This window comes from Tetrao urogallus (assembly GCF_951394365.1).
Source record: "Tetrao urogallus genome assembly, chromosome: 9".
Lineage (NCBI taxonomy): Eukaryota > Metazoa > Chordata > Aves > Galliformes > Phasianidae > Tetrao > Tetrao urogallus.
In genome coordinates, this window is record NC_136822.1 from 22,855,507 (window position 1) to 22,874,848 (window position 19,342).

General features: G+C 50.1%; 2 protein-coding genes across 2 annotated transcripts; both read right to left on the reverse strand.

The window, feature by feature from the left end:
- Positions 1-457: 457 nt before the first annotated feature.
- SUCNR1 (succinate receptor 1) lies at positions 458-6,948 on the reverse strand (the record flags this gene model as incomplete). The annotated part of the gene is made up of 2 exons (XM_079539653.1): positions 458-1,408; positions 6,943-6,948. 2 exons carry the CDS (start codon positions 6,946-6,948, stop codon positions 458-460), a joined length of 957 nt encoding a protein of 318 aa, XP_079395779.1.
- Positions 6,949-7,531: 583 nt separating this feature from the next.
- AADAC (arylacetamide deacetylase) lies at positions 7,532-12,499 on the reverse strand (the record flags this gene model as incomplete). Its single annotated transcript, XM_079539654.1, has 5 exons — positions 7,532-8,140; positions 8,685-8,856; positions 9,325-9,394; positions 10,545-10,767; positions 12,362-12,499. 5 exons carry the CDS (start codon positions 12,497-12,499, stop codon positions 7,532-7,534), a joined length of 1,212 nt encoding a protein of 403 aa, XP_079395780.1.
- Between the last annotated feature and the right edge of the window lie 6,843 nt (positions 12,500-19,342).

A 19,342-nucleotide genomic window follows, 5' to 3' on the forward strand; every position in this document is an offset into this window, starting at 1 on the left:
CAGCTATTCATGCCAAAATGAAAACCCCCAGGAGCTGTAGTTCAGGCCAGGAAGTCACGTATGCAAAGGCGGCTCTGCATGGAGCCTGCAGCACCCAGCTCCAGCATGTTTCCCTCGGGCTCGGGTCTGGCCTGGCACCAACTAGCAGATCACTGATCACAAAAGACATTTGACAACAAAAGTTCCTGCTGAGAAATGTCACAATGATATTTTATTTGCAATCTCAACAGAGCACAGCATACCCTATGCTGGGTTTGGTGTCGGGCTGCCCGCTGCCAGTTGACCTGCCTCTGTCCTGCTGGAAACAAATCGGCAATAGGCACTTTCAGTGACAAACTCAGCTCCTGTATGTTCTGCTGCCTGAACAAAGCTATCTGAAGAATAAAGCAGTGCATGCTGCCGATGTTCTCCCACACAGCTTTCCCCTAGTTCCATTGCCAGAACTCTCCCCAGCAGTTCATTTGTCCGTGCTTTTCAGCCTGCCCAAAACCTGCACTACTTTTGCCATCAGCATCTCTCGGAAGTTGTCCCCCATGAGGAAGTAGAACACGGGGTTGATGGCACTGTTGAGGAAGGCGATGGGCCGGGTGATGATGTAGGCAGTGTTGATGGTGCTCTGGGTGCACATGGACATGTTGAGGGCTGGGATGCGGGAGGCGAGGCGGACATTGCGCATCACATGGTATGGGGTGAAGAGCAGCGAGAAGGTGGTGACAGCCAGCACCACCAGGGTGAGCGGCCTCTCAAGAGCCAGGACAGAGCTGCTCCTCTCCTTCCAGGTCTTCAGAAAAAGCAGCATCTTCACGTAGAAGAAGCACATTACGGCAAGGGGGATGAGGAACCCAAAGAGCGTCAGGAACAGACTGTAGATGAGGCTTTTCTCTGGGTCCCCAGAACTCGCGTAGTCGAGGCACGTGAAGTTATTGGCTGGTGACACTGTCTCCAGGAAGAAGGTCAATGGCAACAGCTCCAGTATCACCAGGACCCAAACAGCAATGCACACAATGAAGGCTGTCTTCCTCTTCTGCAGTGCATGATCTCTGAAAGGGTATCTCATGAGCATGTACCGGTCAATGCTGATGACGGTAAGGAAGAGGATGCTGGTGTACAGGTTGACGTGCAGCAGGAACCTGTTGCTGTAGCACAGGATGCTCGAACTTATCCATCGGCCTCGGGAGTAGCTGCTCACCAGGACCGGTAAAGTGCACAGGAACAGCAAATCTGACAGTGACAAGTTGAACAGGTAAATATTGCCATTTTTCCACTCCTTTAGGCAGAAGATATAACCAAGCACAACAACGCTGTTCCCAATGGCACCCAAAGCGAACTCCAGGCTATACATGGTGGAGAGGTAAACCTTCTGCAGGGCTTCTCCCACATCCTGACAGGCATCCGTCCCATTCACAGCCTGCAAAGGCAGAATGAAAAAAGCACGTCAGCACAATCCATCATATTGCTGTCGTAGTATTGTTGCTGTAATAGATCAACACGGCACACTGCTTCCTTCCAGCCCAGGTAGCAAGTAGGTGCATGAAGATCACACCTTGTTTGCACAAGGTTTCCGCTCTCAGCTGCTGGCAGGGTCAGCGAGGAGCAAACACCCAGGAGAGCACGCAGCCGGGAGGGCCCTGCAGTGCGGCCGGGCGCTGACACCCCGCAGGCAGCGGCTGCTCGCAGCCCTCAGCTCCCTTACACAACTTCCGCCCGCGCTGCCCTCTCAGCACAGCATCGGTCCGTTTCTAGGAGGATGAGCTCAGCAGCACGGCTGCTCTGATGGTATTTCTCAGAATTCTTTAAGAACTTACCAGACTGCGCTTACTGAATGGACGGAGCCATTCGTGGCGTGTTCAAGTTTCTGCCCGCACCCCAGCAGCAGGATGGCACAGAAGTGGTGCAGGTGGAGCACATCCCCCCGCTCCTACAGGAGCACAGGGCTGCCCCGGGGCTCTGCAGCGTGGTGGCGAGGAGCGAGAACTCCTGGGGAGCTGCACCTCACAGGAGGTTGCTTGGGGATAAACCTTGCTTTCGTCCTGAGGGTATGGATGAGCAAATGCTTTTGTTTCAAAGAAATCAAGCAGAGGCACAGGCGTTCAGCCCTCTTCCTCAGGGAAACATCCACCTGCTGCTGAGAATCCCCAGGGGCACTGAGCACCAGTGAGAACAAAGTGGTCAGAGTGCAGGGGAAGATTGAGTGTTAGGAAAGTAAAATGTGGGTTACAACTGATATCAAGTTAAGGTTCAGCTCTGAAAGGACATCAATGTGACTGCCACAGAGTCTGCAACAGGCTGGATAAGGACATGATTTGCAGACACCACAACTTCTCAGAGCTGCTCTGGTGCCTGAAGCACGTTAGCCTGAGAATGGGGACCTTGGAGCAAAGTGACACGCTATGCTCTGCAGGCAGCTGATGAGACAGAACAGGCACAGCACACATAGCTCCCCACAGCCACACACAGCAGTACCCACTCTTCCCTCTGTGCCCCAGAGCTCCTCAGAGCCCTCGGGACCTGGAGCTGTTGGGGCCAGAGCAGCACCAGGCGCACCCGGGTCCTGCCTGCTGGGGTCCTGTAGAGCAGCTGCAGAAGTGACCACGCTGCCACCAGCACTTCAAGTACAAATAACAACTAGCAAGCTTCTGCATTAGCAGACACGTTGATACAAGCAGCAGAAGCAGAGGGGCTGCTGGCTTGCAGTCCATGAGGCCATGCAGGAGCTCTTCGTGGAGCAGGAAGGGGCACAACACACAGCTCCACACGCAGCTCCCCATGCAGGGGCACAGCGTGCAGCTTACCATGCTGGGGCTGCTCCCTCGGTGAGTTCACACCAACCATCCCTCAGTGGAACTTCTCCGATTGCCAGAGCTCAGCGCACCACGGATGCTTTATCCTCGTTTGCATGTGATGCAGACGTTGATGAGTCATGCGGAGGCGCGATCTGTGTGGCTGCAAAGCACCAGGAAGGTGCCCCAAGTTTGTACAGGACCAGCAAGAGGCAGAGGAGAAGCTCCCCCCTGTGCTGTGGGCTGCCCTGGGTACAGCACAGTGACGCAGCCAGAATGGCTCCAGCACAAGCAGCACCTGCCGAATTCACAGTGCTGCTGTGCAGCCAGCACCACCAACAAGTGGGATGGGATGAATGGAGCCAGCTACAAAGTGCATAGGGGTTCCATTTCGCTCAGAATTCCTCTTCCGGGCCTGCTTATCTGCTACACCAGCTCGTGGGGGAGCTCAGGGGCTCTGCCGCAGGCAGCACTAACAGCCCTGAGCTGTGCAGCAGTGCCACATGCCCGTTCACACAGCCTGCAGCAATGCTCCACATCCACTCCATACCCAGAGTGCCGGCTCCAGCTGTCGGGAGACAGCTGCCAACACCGGAGCAACATCTTCCTCTTTGCATCACTATCATGATATGGGCCATAAAAAATTCAAAAGAGAATGGAAGGGGCAGCAAAGAAACCTATCACATGATGGGTCAACCCATCAGTGACAACTCACCAGTCATCACTTGTGGCCAATAGAGGCAGCCTGCAGCAGATGAGGTGCTGTGGGATGAGTGGAGGTTTGCCACAGAAGCTGACCGTGAGGGAGCAGCCAACATGAGACCCCTGCAGTAGTAATCCAGCAGGCAGACGTGCCCACCCAGCTGCTTGCTGGAGCAGATCTCATAGATTTTGATGACAGGAGAAGGCCATTGCTTTTTCAGCCTATGGAAAGTATCAAAATGTATAGAATATTGACAGCTTAGAGGAAAGGGGGAAGTGGGGAGCAACACACTTGACAGAGCTTTTCCCATAGAATCATAGAATTTCTCAGGTTGGAAAAGGCCTTAAAGATCAAGTCCAGCTGCAACCTTACCTACTACCTTCTGGATCTGTCTCCAACTCTGCTGATATATTGGCCACAAGAGGTTTAGAGCTCTTCAGAACATCGAGGACAACTTCTGTTAAATAAAAAAAAAAGCATCAGAAAAAATGAATACATTCGGAATGCATAGAATGCCTTCACCTGCAGTGCCACTGCAGCCTCTAAAGGCACTGCTGAATGCCTCCCCCTGTGCTGGGCCACCACCTGAAGAGATCTGCAGTCTCTAAACACATTGGGAAATGATAGGACAAAAGTGCTCTTTTTTCCTCAAAGTATCCACACATCCACCTTCTGTGTGAGGTCACAGAATGATTTGTACTGAAAGGGATCTCAGAGATCATCCAGTTCAGGGACGCCTTCCAGTAGAGCAGGTTGCTCACAGCCCTGCCCAGCCTGCTCTTGAATGCCTCCAGAGAGGGGGCACCCACAGTGACTAAGTCTTGGATGGTTCATTTATTTAGAAACTGATGTCACAAGTCTCTGATGCTCTTTTCCATCATTCTAGTCCTTACGAAACACAGCCACAGGCCTCTTCATTCCGTGCTCTGCGGTAAGTTGTGGGATATTCTTATTTTGTTAAGAAAACATTGCATGAAACAACCAAGAAAGTATCCAAGGAAAACATCACCAGCATCTCTAGCACCTGGAAACAGCATCAGAGGGGCAGAGTGCCAGGTGTGTAAGGACATGCTTCCATTACACTCAAACAGACCCACATTTCTCTGACAAAGCTTCCAACATAGGCAGTGAGGAAATTCAGTGACACAGCACTGCCACAAGGCTCGTAATCATGGGGTAACTGGGCAACTGGTAAGCTTCTCCTTTCCTCTTGGGAAAAATGCATTGAACTGAGCAGGCTGATACATGGCAGAGGTCAGACTTGTTTTTTTCAGGCCAGCTGGTCTCCCAGTCAGCAGCCTCAATACAAACCGTGTCATAGAAAAGCAACCCAGTGCCACCACCAGCAATTCAAACAGCAACCTGCCCCAGCGAGCTCAGCTGTGCAGATGGATGTGTGCAGATGCATGCAGGCGTGTGCTGTCCTGCAGGCAAGATGCTGGAGCGTTGCTTCCAAAAGTTTCACCATACTGCTCCCCATCAATTCAAAGCAAATCTTCAAAGCCTGATGTGCCTTTGGCTGGAGCAGGCTCAGTCATTAGTCAAGGCTGTGCTTTTAAATGCCTGGGGTTCTCCAGCATCCTGAAGGCTTTGAGGAAGACAGTCAGGCACATTTGTTGTCACTAAGGACCTTTAATTGGTGTATATTATATTGAGGCCTATCAAATGAGTCATGCATATTGGAGGGTTCATTGTGACGCATTTGCATGTGGCTCAGTCACTGGGGCTGGCTGCGAGCAGAGCCCCCAAAGCAGGGGGGTTGGCCCCCCCCAGATGCACTGTGGGAGCGTGGAGCAGGGCCCTCAGGTAACAAATTCCAGGAGAAGGATCAGTGGGCACAGGGCTCTTAAGAGAGAGCAGAGGGACGGCAGAGAGCAGCTGGGCACAGCACACACAGCAGCACACGCACAGAGCACCCGTTGCTGTAAGGCACAGCAGCCCCACCTGCTCCTACCTTTGCTGCAAAGAAAGGATTGAACAACACACCTTTACCTTTCCTTTTTCAGCACCAGGTTTACCTGTGTCCCAGGATAAATGTGACTCATTCCTTCTCTGCCCTGATCCCCGGGCTCAGCTGAACAGAAGCGCAGATAAAACCCAAATCCCTCCACTCCCACGTTTCCCTATGTGCAATTCTGCTTTTATGAGAGGAGCACACGAACAAGCCTGAAGTGTTATGACTGCCTGTGGAATGCCGTTTGCATAACAGGTTTTGATAATGCCCGTCATGTACAACAGCCCCCCGAGTACTTTGCCACCTGTTATTTGGAATTGCACCAATTATGTCCAGGGTGCGAAAAATAAGGGAAGTTGTGAAATTGTTTCAGCCGCTCCATTTGACTTTGTTCCCTGCAGGAATAGATCTTAACAATGCACGCTTCAGAAACTCCGACACAGCCATCCTCCGTGCCCCAAGCTGCACAAGCCCTCTTTCCCACCTGCCCATCCAGGAAGGTTGGATCTATGTGCAAAAGCTATTTCCCTGGAGAGATGAGCACTCCTCCACAGAGCAGCACTCAGCTGCAGGAGTGCGGCAAGAGCCACTGCCTTCTGCCTTCAGCAGGGCTGGGATGGACACTGCCAGCTCCCAGCACCTCAAGAACCACCATTCATTTTGCCTGGCTTCATTCCCCAGTTCAGGGAGTATGGAGGAAGGCACAAACGTCTCAAAGAAAATGACGTTTTGAAATTGTTAAGCAGTTAATATATTCACAATATAACCTTAATGCTTTCAAACATTTATCTCAATTTAACGTGCCAGGAGTACTGCACAGACTCATCACTTCTCAGCACATTTCTCATGACCCTGAATTTAGCCCTGATTCTCCGTGGCAGTTACTGTGTGTAATGAAGTTCACTTGTCCTTTCTGTCACCCACGTATTCCGTTTATTGGAAAAGAATAACATTGCATTAGAATGAGAAAAGTTTTTTGTATTCAACATAAGACAAAAATACAGCAACACTGACATAATTCCATCTAAACGCCTGCATACACACATGGAAAAAACAGCATTTGTGCAGAAGCTTTTGTGCAAAAGAAACAGGATGCTGCATGTTCGTTGGTGGTGTTTTGCAACCACCTTCAGGCCAACAGCCCACCAACGTGTGTGCTCACCATTCAAGTTTAGGGACTCGTATTTAATACAGAGAGCACTTCGACATAGAATATTCATTCAGAACTGTGCTGAACTCTGTCTTCTTCAAACCTATAACGTTGCCTAGTTTTATTCTTAAAAACTGCATAACAGTGATAGGGATAACAAGAACATGACACTTATTTAGTAAGCAGAACATAACTGCAGAGCAGTGTTGTTCTAAGGGCAGGACCTTTGCACCCTTCCCTTATCTGATGGGCACCCAGAGCTGTTCAGTTACACTACTTCCTTCTATTACAGAGCCTAATGGAGGCAATTACTGAGTAAGACGGGTGCAGATTTTTAGTATTTGCATCGTCTCACAGCCATCCCCTTCGGTCTTGTGGTGCTCACCTGGAGCTGTGCTGCAGGGCTGGCAGCAGGGATGCAGTGGGCAGATTCCACTGCTGCCACTCACGCTGGGTCTGCCCACTGCTCCTCTGCTGCTTGTGGAGCACCTGACACAAGGGGTAGGGGGTGAGCAGACAGAAGCAGCAGCTGTGTGAAACGGTGATGGCACATGCTGACACAAGCCCATTGCTGTGACACAGCAGTGGGAAGGGATTAAAAGTTGCCCAGCTGAGCCCTACGCTTCACCAGGCAGGCTGCAATGGGAGCACTGCCCACCAAGCCCAGGCAGCTGCACAGTGGGGACCAGGCACAGCCTGATGGGGGTCAGCCAGGAAAGGGGTCCCCAGGCAGTGCTGGGTCCTAAGCTCAGAAGGCAGCACCAAAAAAGCACACGTTGGATCAAGCTCGTTTTCCTGATGGAGATGACAAGAAATGCTATGCAGACACCTCAAGGCAGCACAGAATACAGCAATCACACCCAAAGCAAACAGACCCCATTCTCCCGCACCCAGCTCAGCTGCACCCAGCTAAGAGCCAGATGTGTTGCAGCACCCCTCTCTGGCTACAGATGCTCCTCCAGCCACCGCAAGTAGCTGCTCATCAGCCTGTGCCCCACGGCCATGTCACTCGGGCTGGTGACAAACGTCAGCGCCCCGTGGAAGCCGTCCTCAGCGTGCTCGTGTGTGACAGGAACGCCCACCGCCCTGAGGCGCGTGGCATACATGAATCCGTCATCCCGCAGCACATCGTGCTGGCAGGTGAGGATGTAGGTGGAGGGCAGCCCCCGCAGCTGTGCCTCTGCTGCCAGCAGTGGGGCTGCCCGCGGGTCCAGGAACCCCGGGTACTTCTCTGCCAGCGCGGGGCTCCCAAACACCGGGCCGGTGTAAACGTGGTCCTTCTTCAGCCTGTCGGGCAGCAAGGTGCTCCAGTTCACAAACTGAAACAAGTGGCCCCATTGGGCCGGCACGTGGCGGTTGGAGGTCATCGCTTCCCTGAGAGATGGATCGGAAGTAAAGTATTCGCTCCAGAACCTGATCATGAGCGACTTGGACAGAATGGGCATGTTTGCATTTTGTTCGTAAGATGGCAGATTCATATCAAGAGTTTGAAGAACAGGATAAATCAAAGCCTGGGCCTTTGGCTTGTTTGTGACTTCAGAGTCCTCCAGCAGCTGCAGATAAAGGAAATAAGTACAAAGGTACAAAGTCAAGAAGTGTTGGTTTTCTCACACCAACTAGAAACCTTAAAAGTAAAGAACTACCTACTTCTTCCTCACACTCCTCAGTGTCTGTGGTGCATCCATGTCCTTCCCAGCTGAGCACAACCTGACCAGCTTCCCAGAGATAAGAACTTCCTACTGACTTAATTAAATAACCTGCAGTAAGCACAAGAGGCACTTCAAGATTGATCAAAGGGTGCTAAAAGTTAGTCTTGTTGCTTTTATTTTGCTGTCACTGAGAACGACTGGAGTCAAATTGATGAAATTTCCTTTTCTAACACCTTCCCTAAAACAGTAAAAATTTGCTTCAGGGTGTTCCGATGCCTTTTGATTAAAAGGCTGAAGCAAACTTGCTTAATCAGAACATGAAGGACCTCCTGCACGACAGCCTGCTCGCACCAACCACACAAACAGGTGCCTTGTTCTCCTTGCAGCCTTTTCTAAGCCTCCATGAAACCACAGGCTACAGCACTGCGTTGCAAAGCCACCCGCGTACCTTCTGTGTCACAGCCGCTGCCAGGTTGCCGCCAGCGCTGTCTCCTGCCACGCAGACCCGCGTCGGGTCAACCCCGTACTGGGAGAGCACCCTGCTCTGCAGGAAGAACTTGGATGCTGAAAACACATCTTCAAACTGGACTGGAAAGCGGTATTTGGGTGCCAGCCTGTAACTGTCGGAGAGGAGCAGAGCGATGTTACTCAGTGCCGCAGAGCTGAGGAGCGCCTTTCGCCCCATCCTCACTCTCTTCCATGAAAATACATGCGTAGATACGCAGTGTTGCGTTTTCTCTATCTAGAATGCCCAAGATGTTCTTATCCCACAGTTTACTCCTTAAAATACCGTATCTGCTAAGAACATCAGCAATCTGCCTTTCTGCTTCTACAGATTCTCTGTGCCTGCAGCAGTGGCAGGACCGTCCATCCGGGAGGCTCAGACATGGGGTTGCTCACCCAGCACCACAAAGCAGAGCCTGAAAGAACCACCACTCAGCACCCACCGCTGCACCTTGGCAGCTTTTGATTATGAACACTTCAAACTAGAAAGAAGTATATGAGCCAAATAAAATGCATTGTAAAATTGAACTGAAATCCTCTCATTTATTTCAAATGCTCATTAGTCTAGAAGGAAAATCTCTTACTTGACTGATACCACAACAGCGTTTAATTGGTTTGAAGTCCTTCTTGCCAGAAAGTCATAGGATTTCATGCCTGAAATGAAAGGAGTCACTGAAAATCCATTTCAATACACATTTGAGAACAAATTCATCTACAGCTGCATGTTCCTCATGGCAGAAGCTTTCAGGTGACTGCAGCAGCACCATCAGGCTGTGTGCCCATAGGGTTATCTCAAAGCACAACCTGGGCAAGAGATCCAGCTGTCACTTGAAATATCAAATAGAATTAAGCACAATAAAAAATTACAGTACTTTCCAAGCAACATCCAGGAGGCTCAGCTGTCGTGGCAGAGAGAAACGGAAGCAAGAAGCACAGCAAGGTCAGCTCAAGCTCTCAGCATCACACATGCATTCACACTGAAATGAAAGAAATTGCCTGAGAAAAAGAGCTTGGCTCACCCTCCTTAGAAACAAGCAGCCGACCAGTGAGCTGAGCTATGGGTTGGTTGGGCAGAACTTCAGCCACATCTACAGGACTTTGATGCCAGGCTGGGTGATGGCCAACAACAATCGTTTGCGACCTTTGATGTAAAGCTCTGAAACTGAGCAAAGCGAAGCAAAAGACTTGCTGTAGGGGAGAGCGTGACTGGGCTTGAGAGGAAAACCATGAATAGTTCCCACAGAATAATAATAGCGAAAGTATAGCAGCAATTAAACCGTTTTAGAAAGCCATGCTGAAATCAACAAGGAAGAATACCAAGCGTGAGATGAGCACTGACAGCACAATAGTAGCCAAAATCTAAGAAACACACTTACCTTCCCAGAAACACATCCATAAGAATAAAGGATGCAGTAATAAATGACTTCTGATATTGCAAAACTCCATAAAATCTACTCCAGGGATTAACAACTATCCCATACTCTCCCTGGAGCAAGAAGTGTGAGGAGCTTCCACAAACCTTCACTCACCACGTCCCCATTTGGTTTCTGTTTCTTTCTGTCCCTGTGTGGAATTTCTCCCCCCTTACTGAGCCACTCCTCAGTTCTGCTTCCTTCTGTAAGACCCCCTAACCGTGCCCACAGCTGCAGATAACACACCGTGACACAGGGCTGGCCATTGGAGCAGCCCTTCATGCTGCTCCTCATGAAGTCCTGCTGAAATGCAGCCCCTGATCCTCTGCTGTGACTCCCAATGGGACATCGAGACCTCCAATGCAAACTCTGGCACCGACAGGAGAGCTCACCTGCATCTCCAAGGCAAAATCCTCCGCCATGGAAGAAGAGCATTGCCCTCCGCAGCCCCTCTGTCGGCTTTTTGGGCAGGAAGAGGCGGACGGCAACACCGCTGAACTCCGTGTCTGTCACAGCCACGTTCTCATCTGAGGTCGGCGGCACGTACTGGCTGCTCGAGAATAGCTTCATGACATCCATGTAGTTCGCCAGCCCCAGCATCTCGGCAGCCTTACCCTAGAGAGCCCAGGAGCAGCAGAAGTGACATTTCACACACAGCTGTAGTGGCTCCCTGAGCTCACACCTCCACAAAGCTGCCTGATGCCGCACAAGGCTCCAAAGCTGCTGCTGAACTCACGGGGCAGAACACTGCTGGCTCAGAGGGGTTCCCATCACCAACACGTTTCATTACCAACAGAACTGATGTGTTAAATGCATTGAGCATGGATTTTTCCCTGTTTCTTTTGCTTCTGTCAGAAAAAAAATGCGGATTGTCCCTACATGAGCAGTCTTACAGCAACCAATAGCTTCATATTTGGAAATGATATTGAAAGGGTACAAAATCATACACAAGAGATAATAGCTTTCAGACATTCTATGTACAAATACCCGCTTAATCCAGCCCACACCTTGGGAGTAATGAAGAATTCCTGCAGTACTAGCAAGAAACGGGGTAAGTGCAGAAACTTATGGGATGGAAGAGGCAGCAGCAGGACAGGACAGAACTCTCCAGCCCAGCTGTGGGCTCACAACCACCCTGCCAAGCCCAACCCCATGCCAGTAGCATGCAGGCTGCTCACAAACACTGGCCAAGCAGAACTGGAAGCCTGTCCCACAGCTCCTCAAAGACTCCCTCCTATTTGTTTCTATGGCAGCTGTAGGCAAGCAGAAAGATGCCCTCAACACGCAGCTCCCCTCCTCCCCAGGCCTTTCATCTCTGACCTTGTTTTCAAACCGAGCTCACCTGTCTGCAGCCATGCTGGGTGCTGAGCACAGCCAGGTTCAGACCAGCACCAACTGCTACATGCATTACAGGTGGGAACTGCAGCACCTATGTCTGTGTGCTGCATGGGTTCAAGAGTTACTCAGATGAAATAGCTGCATTACATGACTGAAACAAGGCAGAAGCTGAGAACATGGCATGTTAAAACTAGCGTGGAACAACACACTGACAGCACAGTCCTTCTTGCTGTATAACCATGGACAGGCTGCAATGCCACTTCCTCCCCAGACTGCAGTTTACAGCTCTGTGCTTCTCAGCCAGGTAGCACTTTTCGGTAGGCAAGATTGCAGGTAGTTCAGTATGAAAACATGGTTTGAGTTCTTTACACCATACCATTGTCATCCCTACAGCCAGCACGGTTTGTTTTAGGCCTGTGCTGTCAGCAGACTTCCACAAAACCACAGAGGTAACAGCACTTCAGCGGTGCAGTTTTCCTCTCGCTGGCATGCCATGTAATGCTGCTCAGTACAGGGGCTCCGTGAGCCAGGAAAAGTTCGGGGAGCAGAGCTTCAGCTGCAAAGGATCAAAGAGCAAAACAAACCTGTTTGCACTTATCCACGTTCACACTACACATCACACTTCACATTAATCTCACGTTTTTCCACGACAGCACAATTAAACCTTTTCTACCAGTTTCTCTATAGTTACGGTCGCACTAAGTTCAGCACTCAATTCCAGATACTACTGCCCTTCACTAAGGTGCCATGTATTGCCTGTAAGCATCACACACAAATATTGCCATATATCTATCACCACAGAGCACCACTACTCCCCCTCCCCACAACACTACACCCACCCGGGCTCACACCATCACAGCACCAAACTCACCATGTGCCCAAGCGTCCTCAACACCGCCGATGTCAGCATCAGCTTCCAGGGCTGCCCAACATTCTCAGGGATGGGGCTGTAGATGTAATACGCCACGAGGATGAAGGCGACGCAGATGTAGAGCAGTTTTGCTCCCATGCTTGCCACCAGTGTTTTGCTCAGGACTGATCACATAAGTGCTCTCGCCGACTTTCAGCAGCTAGCAAAACAGATAGGGCAAAGTTAATCCCATGTTGTGCTTGGATCCCGCCCAGGGGGTGAGCTCTTCTCTGATCACTCTGCACAGAGGTTACCCTGCCACGTCGTTCAGGCACTTGGAGCACGCAGTCAGCACTTCATCTCCCCATTGCACGCTGCAGTTGCCCGCTTTTTGGCATTTGCAATGAGAACCAGCAGGAGGGGCTGAAGGGGAGAGAGAAGGGGAGAGAGGCAGTTAAAATACAAGGAACGGGATGTGGCCTGGGAACCTGCTGCAAAGTGACAAACAAAAAAGCAGAGGAGCTCTGAACATTCAGGAGCTATCAGGATCTGTATGCATTCAAACAGATCCCAACTTGCAGCAGAACCAAACATCAGATAAAAGCTGCATATGTGCACTGTCATTTTCAAACTCCACTCCCTGCACCGATAGAAGCACACCCACTGTTGTGTACTAACACACCAAATCCATTGTGCAATAGCAGCTGGGCCAGCAAGCAGTTAGGCTTCTGGTTAATATTTGAAAGCCTGGATTTAATTGCTGCTCTTCTTCTGTCCATCTCCAGAGACAGCCACTTCTGCACAGAATGAAGCAAGAAATAAAACAGGTCATAATTCAGGCAATTGAGGATGGAGACTCATCCTGTGGGGCAGAAAGCAGGGGGAGAAAGCCCCGTCCCCATCATATGCCTCACCAGGAGCAGTATGAGCCCTCAGGAGAGGGGGCTCACTGCCCAAGAATTGGCAAATAACATGAGAAAAGATACGGCCAGACTCAGAGCCACCACAGAACTGCTCTTAGTGTTCTGTCACGTTTCAGGAACACGCCTCCCATGCAGCTTCCCACAGCTCAGGCAGGATGCATGCTCAGGGCAGAGGCACCTTGTGCTGCCCTTACCCCCGTTCACCTCTGGCTTACACCAGCGCTCACAGCACCAAGCCTTTAGATGCCCTCATCTCCCACAAGCAGCTCTCCAGCAAACCACAGCAGCTATCAGCCCCACCTTACAGCACTGAAAAGAACAGCACTGTACTCACTGTTTACCTAAGGCAATCTTGAAGCATCAATGTCAGCACTGAATCACCTACATCGCACCCATGTCAGCAGAGCCCTTGTAATGGGACAGTGGCTGAGGCAGCACAGGGCCTTCCACGTGGGGACACAGTGCAGGAGAAACACACGTGAACGCTGGGGGTGCAGCATCCCTGCTGCCAAAGCCTGTGAGAAAGTCACCCAGGTGGGATTTCTGCTCCAAAGCAGCCCGTTTGAGGAATAAACAATACAAAACAGAACTCTCCAAAGCAGAACTGTATTCACAAGGCAGTGTAACATCAGAGAGAAATAACTAGACGTGACTTGAGCCTCAGCAGCAATGTAGTCCAGAGTACACTGCTAAACAAACGATCAAAGCCGCGGCGTAATCCTCTCGCGCACGCGCTGCTGTCGGCACAGTCTGTATCAGTGGGAGAGGAAGAAAAAAGAAGTAAGTTTGGTGAAGTATTAACATACAAAGGCGTCCTTCTATTGCCTCGTCCGCTTCCGCAGACCCGGCGGCGCTGCGCAGCCCGGGGCCGGCAGGGCGGCCCGCTGCAGGGTGCGGCCACAGCGCTCCGAAGCGCCGCTCCGCCCCGAGGCAGCGTTGTAGGAAACTTCAAGGCCGCCGGGAGGCAGCGTGGCACTGCAAAAAGATTTCTGCCCGCCGCAGCCCGAGAGCTCCGAAGCGTGGCGAGAAACACCCGTGTGAGCCCCGAGCATCCTCCCGAGATACAGGGAATGAACGCACGGATTGCCCGCGCCGCCTTGCGCAGGACGAATCAAGGAATCGTTGTAAAAATGCAAAGCTTTCCTCTGCTGTCTTTCCCTAATCTGACTGAGCTCCACTCAGCAACGAACGTCGTGAGAGTGCAGTGAACACGAAGGCAGCAGCTCTGCACAGAGTGAGCCCTCGTCCAACGCATAGACAGGTGGGAGCTCCTTACGAACCTGCTCCAGGATGCAAAGGTGAAGGCAGCCCAAACAACCCCACGCCGCGGGCAGACGTGCAGCTGCTGGCGGCAACAGCTCACGCAGGAGATGTCCGTGTCTTGTGCAGCCATCCCACCCGGCTGCCGAGATTTTAGTCCTCAAACAGCCCCGCCGCACGCCGGGCCTCCGGGCAGCTGGAAGCACGGGGCGGCTCCTCCCGCCGAGCGCCAGGGCTGCCGCTGCCACGGTGCTTCTCACAGCGCAAATTGCCTTCCGATCTTCCCTCGGTAAATAAAGCAGCCGAGGCTGTTGTCCTCCGCTGCAGGGGATTAAGACTTGCTAGCAGCAGAAGTCAAATAGGATTTCATTGCCCAAAGGTGAGAACAAATCCCCTGCATGCCAGAGCTCAGCACGTGTTTGTGGCAAAGAGGTGAGCAGGGGCAGCAGCACGGGGTGCAAATTGGTGCTTCAGGACAAGCAACCCTGCAGGAGAAAAAAATAGGAAAAAGAAAATCAATAAAGGGAAGCAAGAACAAACTGGCTCACTCCTTCCTGATGCATTTTTCCTGCCCAAACAAGGCCCACGTGTGCCTCCACATACCTCTTGAGAAGGGCAGCAGCACTTGTCATCAACTCTACTTTTTACTGCTGCCTATACAAAGGATTTGGGCCTGTTTTGATAAAAGGAGATGGCACTCCCGTGATGTTTAATACAAGGCAATTTGGACATTGTTCTTTTGGATATTGTTCTCCCATCTGTTGTTTATTACTGAATTGTAAGTTGTATAAATGGAAACAAATGCGAGTATTGAGCAAGCATTCACACTCCAAACTAAAAAACAACAACAAAAAAAAAACCAAACCCAAATTCACAGAAAGTGAAGCCAACATTTAACACCTGCAGTACTTCTGAATGCACAACAAAGCAGCAACTCCAGAAACACAGGTAAGTATTGAGATCATTTCCCAAAGAGCTCATTATCAGAATTTGAAAGCAGGCCATTTTCAGGCAAATCAGTATTTCGTTCTGATGTTTTCAAAATGAAAGACTGGACTTAAACATCACTTTTTACTTCTTATAAATGTGAGGATACACACGCATGGGCACACGAATATTTTGAAGGGCAATTTCTGACACAAATAAGCCACGGGTGCCGGAGAGCCTATGGGCACGCTGGGATGATGGATGGGAGAGCCGTGGCTCAGAGCAGAGGTCTGTACGTGTTCTTGTTGAGCTGCTGTGGAACATGAGAGGGATTAAAGCCACTGAAATCAGAGCCATTCCCAACAGTAATTCCAATAGCAGATGAGGCAGAGGCATAATGAAAACCAGAATTTCCTTGCTTTGTGTGCTGTTTGTCTTCCAGTTGAACACTTGGAGATATTTTTAAGCAAACAGCGCTGAGTTCCTACAGCCACAATAGAAGGGGAAATCTGATGTTCTGTGCAGCTCACCAGCAGCTCTTCATTTCACCATGTCACCAAAGGCACGTGGGGGGCAGGCTCAGAGCAGAGGCACCCCGTTAGCCAGCTGCTGGCTGAACCACACAGCACCTGGTGCTGCTCTACAGCTAGTTTGTGTCAGATCTTGTACTCCTTGGAACCAACATGCAGATGAGCAGCAAGTACACTGACAAGACAACAAGCAATGCCATGAAACTTGGTGCACCTTGCTTGAACCTGCACAGCCCCATCAGTCGGTGGCCCTCAAGGATACCCTGAGCAGAAACCATTCCACTTGCTTCTCCAGTGGATTTTCTGCATGCTCACCCCTCCCAGGAACTGGTCAGCCCTTGCAAGGTAGGTTGTCAGACTGCAAGAGATGGACAGCCTGAGATAAACTAACTGCTAAAATATGTTCAAAAAAAACACAGATGCAAATCTGCAGTTTTGACTCTGCAAATTGAAAGAGGAAGAGCCATGGCTGCACAAGCAGCAGTCACAGCTTTAACTCACAGCTCCACAAACATCCTACAGTTCAAGCAGAGCTGAGAATATCATCCACCTGCAGGACAGCACATCAGCACTGCGGGGGCCCTGCATTGTGTCTCCTTCAGACCAGGGGGATGGAGAGAAACCAAATTCTATCCGACACTAGCACTGACATTCCTGCTAACATAGTGCTCTCTGAAGTCAGCACTGCTCTTTCTGATCTGTTCTGAAGGAATCCATACTCAAGCAGAGAAAACAAATCTTTTTTCTACTGCTCCAAATTCCTGAAAGCTCTGCTTTGGGTAACAGCGCTCAGAAGGAAAGCAGGGAAGGAGGACAGGTTGATGTCATCTGAGCGTATCCATGTGTGCACACCACTGCAGTTCGTCATCCTAAATTCCCCACAGCACTACCTGAGCAAATTATTATCCTTGTGGTTTCAATATTCTTCCTGCTATGTAAATGCAGCCTCACTACCTGGTGCCAGAACATCCTTCTGCACAGCTGTGCTCAAATCTGACAGCTAAGATTAATCGAGGGAGCTGAACCACACTTGGAGTGGGTGGAAAAAATAGGGCATCCAAACACAAGTACTTCCCAAAGCAAACAGCCTTGCTGTAATAGAGCTAGGACTGTCAACAGAGATTGAACTGAGGTACTAATACCTTCCTGGAACTTGTGAAAATAAGGACAGCATACAGCCATGGAGCCAAAGGAATAAAGATTTCAGCTCCTAGACTTGTCTCTCTGTGTTGCAGGAAGCACCTGCAGAAATACAGACACTTTAAAATGCAGTACAACTTCTCTAAGGTAACAACCCAGCACTTTCATAATGGGCAGTATTTTGTTTATTATGCACAAACCCAGAGTGAACATCTCCTGTGGGCAGCTCATGCATTCCACCACAGCTGTAGGACACTCCACATCCTTTGGTCCCACTTACAAATCCCAAATCAGAAGCTGTATTGTGGCAGAGGCAGACAGCCTGGACTTCATTTTTCCCAAAGTAATACCTCATTTTGGTACCCCATTTTATCCTTTCAGGAGTGTTTGCAGGCAGCACATGTTCTGCCTCGAGCCTCACCTCAGCCTTCGTAGGCTCCATCAGAGCTCTGCCTGTGCCGTGATTGTATCCAGCTGCTTTTGGAATAAGCACCACAAGCCCACAAACTTACATTGAAAATGACAACGAATGATCCGCTTTTAGGATACCTTCCAAAAGATTCCAAAAGATGCTTTCCCAGATGGGATTTTTCAGTCTAAAATTCACTGTATTACTCACACTGAATGAGTGCAGAGCCTTCACGATAGTGCTGACCTCCCAGGGAATAATTACTCTCAGTGTTTGACACTGAGCTAAGCAGCTTATTCTGCACACTGGCTTTGGGTTTTTATCTCCTCTCAATCTCCAGTTCCCCAACACCTGACTATCTGACCTGTGCTCACTACTCGCAGTGCTTCCGTTGTCCTGGCTGCAGATCAGTGACACCACACAGATTACTGGAGCTGTTTGAACTTGCACTGCTTTAACAACGCAGCCAACGTTCTGCTGAAACAAAATCCACTCTAACGTTCTCCAGGGACACGTACAAACACCCTGGGCACCACACACAAAAATTCTGAAGGTTATGAGTGCTTTCTCCGATCACCTTGGATGCATTAATGTATCTCACCATCAGTGCATATCTCACAATATCTCCAGCTCCACCCCTACAGTATTTACCAACAGACGATCAAAGGACAAAAACAAATTTCCTGTCAGCATCTGGGAAGGAAGCAGGCAAAGCCTGCACCAGCACTTTGTGCCCCACATGCAGGCAGGGAAACCCACAGAACAGCCTCAGCATCCCACCAGCAAAGCACCTGAGAGGGCCAAGTACAAAGCAGAGACTGCTGACAGCAGCTCCATCACTGCAACCATCCCAGCAGTGCGAGGAGCAGAACGTGGTAACAGTGCAGGAAGCACCAAGAGGCCTCAGAAACACACCTGTTTTCAATGGGAAACATCTCAGATATTTCTGGTAGTAATTAGGGGCATGAATTTACAATATCTGTGTTTATTACTTGAAAGTTCATTGAACAGAAATTTATGTCTCTAAGCATCTCCACATCCAGCTGGTGCCAGTGCTGCAGCAGAACTTCTGGGAGGTCTTCTGTAAGAGCCTCCAGGTTCTCCAGCCCAGACTGGAGTGACCTCAGTGTGTTTGCAATTGCAGTAATGGCTCTGAGTCTGTGAGCCCCATCCACCTCTGTGGCTTCGGTTTCTCAGCAGCAGCAGAGCCAGCTCCAATACTTCTCACTGAACATTAGGAAGTGGAAATTCTCTATAACCATAATTCACTAAGACTTTTATAAAAGCACTTCTGACTAATAACAGTGCAAGCTAAGCAAATAATTCTCCAACCGCTTCTGTAAAAGCTAAGTAGGTTCCAGGAGTCTGCACTTTGCCATGGGAAAATGAAGAGCAGAGCAGAGATTTGCCTCCCTGCTCAGCCTGAGCGCCACCAGGCAGCTCACATCCCACTGCTTCAGGCTGCTCTCAGCTCAGTCCATTGTAAGAACTTTGCAGAGAGTGCACCCTACTTTTTTTTCCCCATGTAAAAGTGAACCAGCTGCAAGAGAACCGCAGCCACTGCGGGAACTAAACACAGTTGTTCAGATACTCTGATACACCTAAATTTAAAAGACCTGTCCACAGCTTCGCTAACTCTTGTAAAACCCTATTTTACAAGAAAACAGCATTCTTCAAATTGTAAAATGAGATACAGTTTGCTTCTATAAAACAAGAGAAGAGAAGTCAGCCTCAGAAAGAGTCTCTCTTCAAATCATAAAGAGGTACGTATAAAATTATCACAGTCTGCATAAGTGGAAACTCTGAGTTCCTA